Below are 13,251 nucleotides of genomic sequence, written 5' to 3'. Positions count from 1 at the left end.
GCGCGGCGTCTGGGATGGCCTTCAAGAGCAGATGAGTGTAAACCTGTGTTGTTTGTTTCACCTTCTAGAGAGAGGTTGTGCACTCCCATGTCCTGTTTCTTCCTTCAGCTGTTTTCACAAGTCCAAATCCTTGTTATTCGAAAGTTGAAAGGGTTGTGCCTTTTAAATTGTCTTTAAATTGACTTGCAATCCTTCAAAATGTGCATAAACACAGTTATGAAAACTCAGCTAATCGTGATGGAGGTCAAGCAAATGTTAGTGAATAAATACTGATACTAACTGTCAGCAATATAAAGGAATTTTTTATTTCTTTTCCGTTAAGTAAATACAGCTGGCCTAACACACGCGCGCGCAGAAAGACAGCCTTAATGTGCTCTGTGGAAGGAAAGTCGAAAGCCCGATGAACAAAAGGGCTGAGAGATGATCCGCGCTGCAACAAATCCCTGCCTGACTCTGTTTGGCCAGCTGCTTTTCTCCACTGCAGTATTCTGATGTGGCATTACACAGAAAGTATTGACATTACTGCAGGCTTCGACACGATACATCACACTTGGGGAGCTAAAAAAAACACATGATTGAAATTTAAATGAGTTTAAACCGACTGAAGTCCTTTTAAAATATCCATAGAGGCGCACATGCTGCAAATTTAAGCCTTTAAAATCGTCGATGAGTTACAGGGTGCTTGTTTAACAGTAATAAGCGCGCCCCTTCTGCATTAAGGACGTGTGATTTGATGTGTTACTGAATCCTTTTCTCAAATCAATGCGCTTGCTGTCATTGGGGAAAACCACCAGGCTGAAACGTTCGGCTCAACACGGTGGGACATGTCGATATTCAACATCTTGACCATGAACATCTGTTAATTTACAACCAAATTCAGCTCTGCTTAACTTAAACTCCACTGTGTGCCATAAAAATGAACTGTACTGTTTGTGGCCAGTTCGTTCGCCCGGCTCATAGAAGTGACCCTGTTCTTCCCAGGCATCATCGTCAGTCGGATGAACAGATGTGAAACACCTCATGGACCCGCTGCTTTCGCTACACATGGGAGAGAACACCGTACACGAATAAGAGATGAGAAAAGAAACAACCGAAGTGGGAAATACATTTGTAATAGAGCAGGTTTAAAAGTTTAAGAAAGGTGTTTGTGTGAGAAACTGACTTCTCATAAAGTCAAGACACTGTTAATACCACACAACAAATACACCACCGCACAAAATAGCCTTCCTGTTATTACTCACAATGGCTAAGACTTATATAAAAACTGCAAATCACACCCTGCAGCCGTCGAAGGAGACGTACACTCTCTGATCCCCGTGCACACACGCTGCAAGGGGCTGGAGGTGTTAGTAGCCGAACCCACCAGCCTCCTCATTAGTGCAAATAAGGCAGATGCAGGCCTGCCTGCCTCTCTGCTGTTGCACAAATTAGTCCGCCAGTTTCCCCTTCAACTAAAAGAATCAGGCACACAGAGGAACGAGACAAGAATGTACAGTTCTTACCCACAGAATGTCCTTCCATCAAAATAAGTCGTTTGGCCCTGGGTGACATAACTGTTTATGTAGGAGAGAGAAGTCAGAGGGCAAGTATGGCCTGAGAAAACTCAGGTTTATTATTATGAATACTAAAAATGGACTCAAACTAGAGGAATACATAACAGGTATTCAATATTTGAGATGACAGTTTGAAATTCTAATCAACGCTTCTAGAGTTGAGGTCCATCTTTGGTTTGCTAGTGTAGAGACTGGGGCCCAACGGCCAAAATTTGGGCTCCTTGAGGGAAATGCCTCCCTTGGTCCTAGTACTATTGCTGCAGTGTATCCAGGCTATTGCTAGTAGATCCAGACGGTGTCCACTGGTTTCATGTTAACCTCCGGGCTTCCAATCAATAGCTAATTACCACCAAAATGCTCTCTTATCTGGCTACTGAGGTAGATAGGGAGGGGCAGGCTAGAAATGTGCATGGCTGAGGAATTCAGAGTTACCTAGTCTAGAAACTTCCCTCCCACCGCTGCTACTAACTGGCCCATCAGTGTCCCACTCAGAAACCGGCATTCCATTTTGCACCGGGCGGACACCTCATTTCATCTCCGCCGTGCAATTTTCATTCCTCACGCTGAGGCAAAGACACACAGCGAGGAGCGAACGTTCATGCACAATTTCTCTCTATCTGCCCTTCACTTCCCAGCGCTTAATAAGAGATTACATTTATGGCGAGGAGAAGGGCAAGTGAACGGTGAAATATGTCTATATGTCCTGAACCTGAGAGAGATGCTGGCTCTTCTTCATTAATAATGGGACAGGCTCCAGGCCTAGGCCCTTAGCACTCCGTCTTCCCTGATTTCCCTTCCGCACATCAAAAGCAACACGGGTATGGCTGTGCGAGTGTGCCAGGGCTCTTGCTTGTCCTCATCTGAGTGTGTATACACATCATTCCCTATGAGAAACAGCCTGTGGAGAAGCCGGCTTTTATTTAATCAGAAGTGGAGCAGCTTCCACTTCCATCCTATTAATGTTCTGACTCTAATTCATCTGAGCACTGGAGACACAGCATCTTTTGTCCTGCTGATTGGTTCAGAATGCAAAAAAGAAGAAGAAAAAAAATCAGTTTGCTTTTCCACTAGGCAATTAATCTGTAGCGCCTAAATTAGTACAAAACTAGGTAAAGTGGAAAGTTTAGGGGTTTGGTTGACTTATGTTCCGCCCGCACTAAAAGCCGGTTGAAAAACAAGCGTATCCTGCTTTCTTCTGCCCCCACAACTTTCCAGCTCATAACCCTTAAGCTTGAGCCACCAGGCTTGAAAATCAAATGAAATCACCCTGGCCTTGACTCAAAAAGTTGATCTGATTTGGAGAAACATGAAGCAAGCTCTTTGTTCACTCAAGCCAACGATTCCGGCAGTCTTCACCCTCTTCCGGACGGTCCCGATGCTTTCACATCTTTTTCAGGACAGGATCGAGTTCCCTTTCAGTAAACACCAGAACGTTTCACGACTGCATCTGTTTTCAACTAAGAAGGAGAAGGTAAGGAATGGAATATGGGGGATTAAAGCTGGGGGAAAACGAGCTGACTTAAGGTGGGTTAGCTAAAATAAACACGTTAATAAGCAAAAATATTTAAAGTTGACAATTAAACAGAAAAAAAAAATTCAATATCAGGTTTTGTGGAGCAGGCTCAGCTAGCCAGGCTTTAAAGATGGCAACGAGGTTGGATATGAGGCTGAAGGCTTGGAGGCCGCAGGAGTCAGGGTGCGTGAACAGTGGGGGAAAAAGATTGGATAATCAATGCCTTCTCTTCCAGCCTCCCGACCCGGCAAATATCGAAAAGGCTCCCATTTCCTGCTGACTGAACAACTGTCACCCAATCTCTAGGACAGGTGATAATGGAGGGGGAAAAAACCTGAAAGACTGAAACATAATGAGAAAAAGCACATTTTCACACTGCTGTCCAAGACCTGAGGGGGGAGCAGGTCACTGCTCCCAATCAATTCAGAGGCATTGGCTGTGACTTGGGGAGTTTTATCTAAGTTTGCGCACGTGGAGTTGGGGTGAGTGTGCCTGCGGTTGTGTTCGTCGACAGCCGTGGTGAGTTCTACACTTGTGGCAGAGCTGTAAATGTTTCCAGAAAACACAGGACTAGCAAAGTTTGAAGTTCAACTGTGTCAGGGCAGTAGCTCCTGCTCTCCTGTGTTCTAATGCGTTTCGCATGTTGCCGGGAGTGGTGGCTCCACTTTCCCACAGTCTGGACCAATAAGGCCTTAGCCGTACGCCTCACTGTGGGCCACTAGCTCTAATAGGCAAGAGTAAAGCCGGCAGAAACCAATAGCAATGATAGCTTCTCTGAGGTTGCCAAAACGACGAAGTTGGAAGGACATAAAACAAGAGGGAGGACTGGAACGGGATCCCGAGTCGGGGAACAAGACATGCAGCAACATACAGTCATCGCCTTCTGCTCACTCCACGCTCTCTGGTGATGTTGCCGGTTCTCAATCTGTAACATACAGGGACGAGCTCGCATACCAGCCCCCAACCTGCATCCACCATCTGGCCTTCCCGAGGCTCGGGTGTCTCTGGGGTAAGGTGAGCCATGAGGGGCACCGTGTTTGTGTGTGGATCATAGGTACAAGTGCGGGTTTGAGAGAGACACAGAGGACACACAGCCAAGAGTTTTACAATTAAAAAGAGAGAGACTCAAACCCAGAATATTGGAGATATGAAAAAGAAAATAACAGCGTGTCGTAGAAGGAAAAAACCTCAGCGTGGCAGAGTTCGACCACACTGCCAGCACAACAGATTTACTGCACTGCAGGTACACGAGCTTCAGGCAGAGCTTTGCACTGGGGGTCGTCATAGCTGACTAGGCTGCATAAGCACACCTTAACACTCTCACATGCTGTAGACTCCTCACTGCAGGCAAAATAAAGCCTCCATTCTGCGACAAGGTCACGTCTGCACCCGGATGTGCAATACGGAAATGAGCGGAAAATTGAAATTCCACTTTATTAAGATGTGGTCCTAGGTCAGCCGTGCTGCCCACCGCCGGACACCAGTGCACACCTGCGTGTATTCACCGCCTCGGTCCAGCAGGACCCGTGATGGACCTCCAGTTCCAGTCTTCTGTTTCCAAACCGTTTGAAACAAGAGAACGGCGGAGAGAAGCGATCCTGAATTCCCATCCATTAGGGACTCAACAGGAGTCCTTTCACAGGCTGTCTCCTCCGCGCAGCTGGTGCACTCGCATGCATCTCCAGCGGTAGAAATCTTAACTCAATACTACACCAGTCTCGCAGAGCCAGTCTGAAGCACTACAAGCTGTTTTTTCACCACTGGATCGAAGTGTGCGAAACATGGAAATTCCTTTCAAGGTCAACGTATCGGACCTACAGTATGTGCAGAATGTTCAGGTGTCAAGCTGACACTGATTTATATTTTTCCTACTATTTCAGACAAAACTGTAAAATGTTCCAACTATTCAAACGTTCAATAGCTTAGTGTTGTGGTTTGAGTTCAGGCAGCTCTTGTTCATGAACTTTATGCCAAAATATTTAAGCTAGTGCCTCTGAAGACGTGCAGAAACCGGGAACTGCAGAAACATGCCTCCCCTCTTTAAAGAAGCCGTGCAGTTGTGATGACAGATTGGGCCTACATTGCTCAAGACAAGTAATTTCTGGAGTTTAACAAACACACGTACAGTCAGCGTGATTGGTGGTTTAATAAATTCACCGCAGTTTCCGTCATTTTTCTGACCCACTTGTAAAGACCTAAAAAGCATCTTGAGACTTGTTCTCCTCTCTAATCATTGAAGCTCTCTCATATCAAGTGCCAGGCAGCACAAACTGGTCCAAATTCACAATCACAGGATTAAGACCAGACCTAGACAATATTCAAGTGCTTTCTTTTTTAGCACGTGTAAAGCAGTACAGTGGGACCTCTACTTACGAACATCTCTACATGCGAAATTTTCAGGTTACGAAACGTCTCAACGGGAAAATATTTCCTCTTGTTACGAAAGAAATTTCAGGATATGAAAGGCAAAAATACGCTACCGCTGCTACTCGCAGCTCGCGGAGTTTAGCGAACGCAAACATGCTCTGCCATTGGCTATCGCCTAGCATCTTCTTGTAATCCCATTGGCTAGGAGGGACGTAAATATGTACAAGTTTGTGTGTATCCCAGCGTCTTCTTCGTCGTCTTCGGGATTTATTGTGGGTGTTCGTATGTTTGTCCATTAGATGGCAGTGTTACCACAAGTGTTAACGTTCGTTGCTAGTAATGATGGCTAATGTAAGATTAGCCTGTAATAAAGTTCATTTTGTTCCTGGGGAAGCCTTGCACTGAATTCCTATATTTATTTTACGGTAATTGTAACATGTATTTGTTACATGTTTTGATGCATTTTTATGATTTATAAAAAAAAAATTATGTCCGAATTTTTGGGGGCTTGGAACGGATTAGGGCATTTACATGGAAAACGCGTCTCTATTTACGTAATTTTCAGGTTACGAAACAACTTCCGGAACCAATTAATTTCGTAAGTAGAGGTCCCACTGTACATCTAATAAGGAGCAGCCATTTAACTGGACAGTTTAAGCCTACAGGTAATTATAATGACTCTAGATAAGGTTCCACTACTAACGTAGAGCATGGTGTGATTTACTTTGGTGCAGAACTTTGAGGATCTTGTGTCCTCTGCATTGACGTTGTGGATTAATATGAGACATCTGCTTGCCTGCAGCAGCAAACATGGAGGAGACTCAACAATTTACACAGGTACATAGGCACATGGAAATAACCCGATTCTATAGGAGAGAAGGGCTGAGTTAAGGGAAGATTTGTAGTTATGCTAATTGCTGCATTGCCAGAGGCGTAGACTCAGAGATTCTGAGCAGAAAATTTTACCATAACTGTGTATCTTTATCGTTAATAATGCCTCCACTTGGTCCTTGAATCTCCAACAGGATCTTTAGGGGCTGCTAACAGCACATTGCTAATGTTCTGGTGTCAAACCCATGCTGCACGGTTCCCAGTGTAGCACAGCCAGCTAACACACACTGCCTGCTGCTCATTTACCACCTCACTCGATTGCAGCTCCCTCATTTGTAAAATAGTCAGATTGCATCTTTTCTCATGTTCCCTGACCCCCCGCCTACTGTAGCTACCATCTTTGTTATCTTCCTCAGTCTAACTTTGCAAACTCGACTCCACTGCCGCCAACTTCTATCCAGCTAAATGAGCGGGCTTATCAAGGCCTAATTGGTTTAGGCGTAAACAGAAATAAGCAACAGCTCCGTGAGCGAGGAAGAATTACCGCGGCTGTTGGCAAGAACCATCCGCACACCGGAGAGTGAGGGCGCAGCAGAGGGAGACAGGAACTGTGCGATTGGTGAGATTTATGGGGGGGGGAAAGATGAGGGGCGTAGTAGGAAAGTTGGAGCTGAAATGATGGGAGGAATGAGGGGAGAAAACAAATGAGGGGAGAGACCGCGTTCTGTATCTCGTGGAATTCCTCCCCTTCAAAATAGGCTGCCATTGGTGGGATTGAGGGCCTGGACTCGTGCTTTAGCTTCCTCAATTTAACTTGTATTCAGGTGATTTCAACCTGTGAAACTGTCCATATTATGCGGTTAAAGGCATTATTTAAGATTTTCGGGGCGGGCTCACCAGTCCATCTGATGCTAATGTGAGATCAGTTCATTCGTTCTTCATCAGCATATGTACTGGACCATATGTTCGCAGCTGCCTGTTCCTCTAAAGTTTCAAACGCACCCAGACACACACACATCACTGATCTCTTTGTGATGAGCGGCCGATTTGGACTCGTAATCAGATTAAAGGGGGCACCCAGAAAGGCAGGGATAATGTGGTCAATAGCTTCTCTCTCTCTCTCTCTCTCTCTCTCTCATGCACACATTAAAGAGCAACAGATTGGAGTTCAAATCAGTGAAGATTTTAACCTTCCCATGGGGAAAACACTCCTTTTAATTAACAATTCAAACAAGAAAACCACTTTTTTTTCCCTTGAGGTAGCCATCTGACTAGGGGACCATCTTTATGTCCACCTGTTTCTCTTCTTATCTCATCTCTTAAAAGGTGAGATCCCACTTTTTTTCCCCCCTCTCGGGGAAATCTGACAACTCCCACCCGCCCTCGTGAATCGGCATTCATATTTTCTATTGCTGTCACATCACACCGGGCGCACGTCTGACCCTCAAAACATCCCTCCCTGCAAAGGCCGCAGGGCTGCATGGTTTCCATAACTGCACCAAAATGACAAAAACAAACACACAAGCTGAGGCACAAATGTTCCATTAAGGGCGTCGGAAGGGGCATTATTGTATATCACCGAGGTATGAAGATACAGAGAGCCATGGGGAGCCGCTGTTCGGTTTTATTGAGGAGGGGGTCTGCTGCTGGGACAGCTCAGGTCTATGGCCACAGCGCTGCGCACCGTCCCTCCAGGGTTCCACAGCGGAAATGAAAAACATGTTTAATCGAGGAGATATGAGCTACTTGTGGCGCTGCTGCGCGTCCACGTCCGTGTGAGAGGAAAAAAGACGCAGAAAGCCACGGGGGGACGACAGAGAGAGTGGAGCGCGAGCACAATTTAAACAAACCAAAGAATAAGCAGCTTTTTTAATGAAACAGGAACTTGCACACTGATTTCCACCCATTTTTTAGCAGAACTACTCCTGAAGGAAAGTACGAGATATGTTTTTGTTAACGGGCTGAAAAGAATCAGCAGGAGTGACGAAAGTAAATCTGAGCGCACCTGATAAAGTACTTCACGCTGTTAGTGTTTAAATAAAGTACAGTGCAAGTAACGCACAGGGTGACAGGACCAGGGGACGGGGGGACGATCTGCTGCGATCCACGTGTGTGAGATCCCTCATCTGCCCCCGACGCAGCGCTACCCGACAGAGGCGAGCATCCCCGGACGCAGGAGGAACCGTTTCCACCTCCACAAACAAGTCCGATCCGTGCGCCTTATTTACCTTCCATTGCAGAGGACACGGCGACCAGTGCGCACAGCAGCGCAAACAAATCCACTGCCATGGCAGATGGGTTGGACAGTCTCCGCGGCCGGTCCCCGAATTGCCAAGACGCACGGGCGCGCGTCAAAAAGAATCCCTCGGTTGTCAGCGCGGTACTCCAGCAGGCAGCCAGGGCGGTGAGTCACATCTCCAGCCGTAGTAAACAGTGTGTGACAATCGGCACAGGGGGAAGAACGGAGCGGAGGGGCTCCTCGGGTGCGAGAAAGGGGTGGGGGTGAGCTGGAGGAGGCGGCGGCGGTGGTGGAGGGGGGGGGGACCCGACATCGCCTGCTCTCAGCCCCATTAGAGTGCACGGGCCAATCACCGTGCGCGGAGCTGAAACTCACCAGCCAATCACCGGAACGCCGCTCCACCCACCAAGAGGTGTCAAAACACAAAACTTTTTCTTGACCTATTTGAAGGGACGCCCGCTGCACGGAAGAGAAATAGCGACCCCACATGGGTGACAGTGGCCACTGCGACCGAAAGGTTAAAGGACTCCCACGTGAATATAAATGCTCGCACAGAACGCCGACAGATTCTGCAGGATTAGAGAATTGTGTCGGCCTCCGTCGTGATGACTCTGAATATTAAAATATGCTGATCTGGTAAAACTGTGGAATGAAATCTCAATTTGAGGCTTCTGTCTGTGTTTCCTGGCTCTGTAGGCCTCATAATTCACCATCTATTTGTTATTTCAAGTGATTGAAACAATTGCTCTCCTGGTATTGTCTGAAAAGTGGAAAGAAACTATTTCTTAATGGCTTTACCACATTCAACCGCGCCTCCTAATGATGTTAAACAGGCACCACACTCCGCATGGCACTGTTACCCCCTTTTGAGCGAGCGTGTGCTCCGACAGATGGTGCACACAATAGGCTAACGGGGGTCTCAGAGGACTGGGGGCCACCTCTGCTGAGGGAGGGACAGTTGCTGCCCTGTGGGACCCAGACTGGCACCCGTCTTTGGCTGGGATGTCCCCACATGTTTCCGGGGTTGAAAAACTGGAATAGAGATATTAATCCAGAGCAGGAGGAAACCGGGTTGTACCCGAGGCCTGTGGATGACCTCATACTTCACTGCTGCTTTAACACTGGCCCAGATTTTTGGAATTCCACCCCAGTTAGAATTAGACAGAAGATTGTTTTGGTGAAAGAGCAGATTTGTAACCAAACCAAAGGGCTTCTAACGCTTCCTTAATGGATGTCCCAGTGCAGCAAAGGCCAGCAGATGAACTGGGTCAGGCGCGCCTCTTGATGAGCCTCCACCAACTTGGGAAAGCTGGTGATGAGATCATTTGTCCGTTTTAACGGGCTTCGCAAAGAGCGGCGTAGTGATGCAGCGCAGCGTGGGACCGGGCACCGGCCCCCCACACGGGCCCCGCGATGGCCTTTATTTTTTTCCATCAAGTCACTCATCATCACCTCTGACTCCACAGATCGCCTCCAAATACGGGAGCAATATGTCCTTGTTTGCTGTCCGCACCCCAGGGGAGGGGAAGGGAGGGGGAGGATATGAGGGGAAGGCAGGAACAATAGCGCTGCCGCCGTGGCACATCCTCTCCCACAACACACCGACAAAACGGCAGGATATAATAGCGCGGAGTGTGTGCGAGTGTGTGTGCAGCCGCTCGCCCACCCGGCACTCTGATAATGATCCACACAAAGCCACACAAGCACTCGCCTCCTCCAGCTCGAGTGCCTCGGCCCAATACCAATAGTGAGCCCAAACACATGGCAGAGAGCCTCTCAGCCTCCTCCCTCTGAAGCCCCTCAGGTTTCTTTTCCATGGCTCCATCGATGATCGGATTCCAAACCAGAATCAAAGAGCGGGAGGCCCCTCTGGGCGGCCGTACCCTTTGGGCTTGTGTTTGATTTAATGTTCTCCATCTTCTGACCCTTGCATGTCATGTTTGCATGTTTGACCTGTCTCCACCCTCCTTCAGACGCATGACCATGTGCTCTGACATTTACTTTTCTCCTCTCCGTTTCCTGTCTCCCGAGTCTGGTTGTTGGGAGAGAAAAAAAAGGCGCAGGCGGCTGCTCCGCACCGGGTTCAGACGTGTTCTGCGCGCCGACAACAGAGGAGCGCCTCGCCGTAAACAATGCGGGCCTTTTAAGGATGAAAAGGAAAAGTGGATTTTACGGCGAGAGCGCTGTTTGCTCAGACGTGCGCTCATTATTTAGATTTGTGATGTAGGTGTGTGTAACAGAGGAGTCGCTGATGAGACAAACACACACATGCAAAAAGAGCCAGATGATGATAATGGGTGAAAGTGAGCGAAGCAGGGCCAGACAAAAGGAAAGAGAGTTATTTTTACCCCGGACTACAAGAGCTGGAATAGTTGGCCCAGTGATGAATAAGGATGCATGAAAATGAAATGCCTGAGTCAATACAGAGACAGTGCAGGGACACGGGTGACAGAGGAGTGCAGCGTTGCACCTACCCGGGGGGGATAGACTGGTTATTAGGCTGAGCTTTAGCTTCATCCATCTTCAGGAGCCTGGGCGCCAGCCGCTGACAACCCGAGCGCCTAGCCAAGGCTGAATACAGATGTGTTCCGGACCCTGCGTTTTCCAAAAAGAGGGCCATCCCAGCCATGGTCACACATTCTGGGGCACGGCCCGAGAGACGCGACAGGAAATGGGCTCGTCGCGCGTCGGGGTTTTGCGGGGCGTGCGCCAAACCTGCGCCAGCTAGCAGCGTTGGCTAATGGGTTTGGCTTTCAGCGGTTCATCCCAGTTTCAGATTTCCCAGCACCGGATCACAGCCATCTGGGACTATCCCAAAATAAACCGAATAACACTCGCTGATGCTATCCTTTTTAGCACCTTAGTGTAAGCCTAACGACGTTTCCTTCCGCCTGTATGCACGTACATTATAGTTTGCGTTGCTATGTATTGGAGAGCTCCAGGAATGGCGCTCCAGCGGTAGTGGTACTCCCTTATGGAAGACCGCTGGGCTGAAGCACCGCCCGCACGTGCTCCCTCCCAACATATCCAGCACAACCGCGACGGCAAGATTGCAACAATCTTAGCAGAAGCACCGCAGGATTTAACCAGACATGGTTTTATGCATCTATAAGGTCTTTTAAAGAGTAGAAGGAGTCCCGGGAGTGGAACAGCTCTCCGACAGTGGGTCAGACGGGGAAGCGGGCCACGAGCTAAATACGGCACCCTCATTAATCTGCCAGCCAGGCCGAGACTGATGGTACCTGTCTCCTTCTATCAGCACACGGACACTTCAGAGACATCCACTGCCCTTCTGTGACGGAGAGCCGCTCGCACCGAGACAAATCTCCAAAAACAGCAGAGGGAACCGGGGCGCAGATGTGACAATACCTGGACGCAAACACGGGCCATTTATTAAACACCTGTGTGTTTTCCAAGCAGGATATTCAGAGGAAAAGAGGGATTAGGCTGTCTTCCCGGCGTCTTCGCTGCGGCCGGGGCGGTATTTGTTTCTAGTGCCGCTGTTTGATTAATAAGTCGTTAGTTCACATTCATCCCTTTCGAGATCTGAGAACCCTTGTTGTCGTTAATCAAGGCAGCACAATGAGGAGCTTCTGCTCGGCGCTGAATGAATAAGAGCATCATTACAGCCTTCTTCATCAAGTGCGCGCGAGAGCAGACGGGGGGGGGGGGGAAGGGGGGCTGACTGGGAGTGTGTGCGTGAGGGGCTGCGCTCCTACTCGCCTCTGCTGCTTAGCATATCCTCCGCGCGTGGGTGCGCTATCCTGGCGCCCGCTCTCAAACCTGCTCGAGTGCGCCGTGGAAGGGCGGATGACAGATCGCTGCACCTCCTCCTCGGTCCGTCCGCGCTCTGTCAGCCGCCACGGCCGGCCTGCTAGCGGCGGGTAGCTAATCCGCGTCTGACCGAATCGCGCCTGAAGATCGGGACGAGGCCTTTTTGGGGACTCTAATCACAAACAGGGTTAATGGGGATCCGCAGGGTTCACCTGTTTAGCAAGTCGAGCAGCTCCCCATCATCAGTTTGGCCTCCAGCCCCCCCCCCCCCCATCTATTCATTTATGCGTCGACCTTTTCCGCAAGAGGTGCCTTGACAACAACAACATTTGACACATGGTAAATTGTTTTTTGGTTTTTTTCCACATCCTTGTATAAGCTATTATGGGTAAATTAACTGAAGAGGCTCACGGAGAAGTTTCCCGCCTACGGAAGCGGCATTCGAGGGTGGACTCGTTAATGAGGAAAAACAAAACCGTCCTGACAGCTCATCACTTCACGTCAGCTCGCAGTGACGGCCAATCCCACTCGTTTCCCGCGCGGTTGTTTGTTTTCGCGGGGACACCATCAAAATGCCCCCTCTCCCCCTTCCTCGACGGCCCCTGACAGACAGTCCAGCATAATCTATCAACCTCGGCCAGGGCCCCGGTGAGGGACGACGTCTCACACACGCACACACACACACACACCCCGACATCTCTGAGTCTGTCATGCTAAATGGGATAAACTTCAGATGTTGCGGGGAGAAAAAACGGAGGTCAAATCAATCGACGCTCAGTCTGCGACACACTGATCTCCTGTCAGGGGCCGACCTCCGACGCTCCACAGATGCCTCTGAATACAAAGATGGCAGCATTTTCCTCGGGCTTGATCAGGCTGGAGAGAGAGAGAGTGGAAGAATGCGAGCCCCCCCTCTGACTGATGAACTCACTAATGGACTGAAATGTTTAATCACATAATCATTCCAACAGGGA

At 48.8% G+C, this 13,251-nt stretch overlaps 1 protein-coding gene across 3 annotated transcripts in view; it reads right to left on the bottom strand.

Annotated features, from left to right (window-relative positions):
* ephb1 (EPH receptor B1) overlaps window positions 1–8,756 on the bottom strand; it is a 112,282-nt gene extending 103,526 nt beyond the window's left edge. For all 3 annotated transcript variants that reach the window (XM_029831093.1, XM_029831094.1, XM_029831095.1), the window contains exon 1: window positions 8,493–8,756. In XM_029831093.1, coding sequence (XP_029686953.1) covers window positions 8,493–8,553 — 61 coding nt within the window. In that variant the 5' untranslated portion in view covers window positions 8,554–8,756. The remainder of the gene's footprint in view (window positions 1–8,492) is intronic.
* Between the last annotated feature and the right edge of the window lie 4,495 nt (window positions 8,757–13,251).

This window comes from Takifugu rubripes, chromosome 22 (assembly GCF_901000725.2).
Source record: "Takifugu rubripes chromosome 22, fTakRub1.2, whole genome shotgun sequence".
Taxonomy (NCBI): domain Eukaryota; kingdom Metazoa; phylum Chordata; class Actinopteri; order Tetraodontiformes; family Tetraodontidae; genus Takifugu; species Takifugu rubripes.
This window is presented reverse-complemented; position numbering and strand designations above follow the sequence as displayed.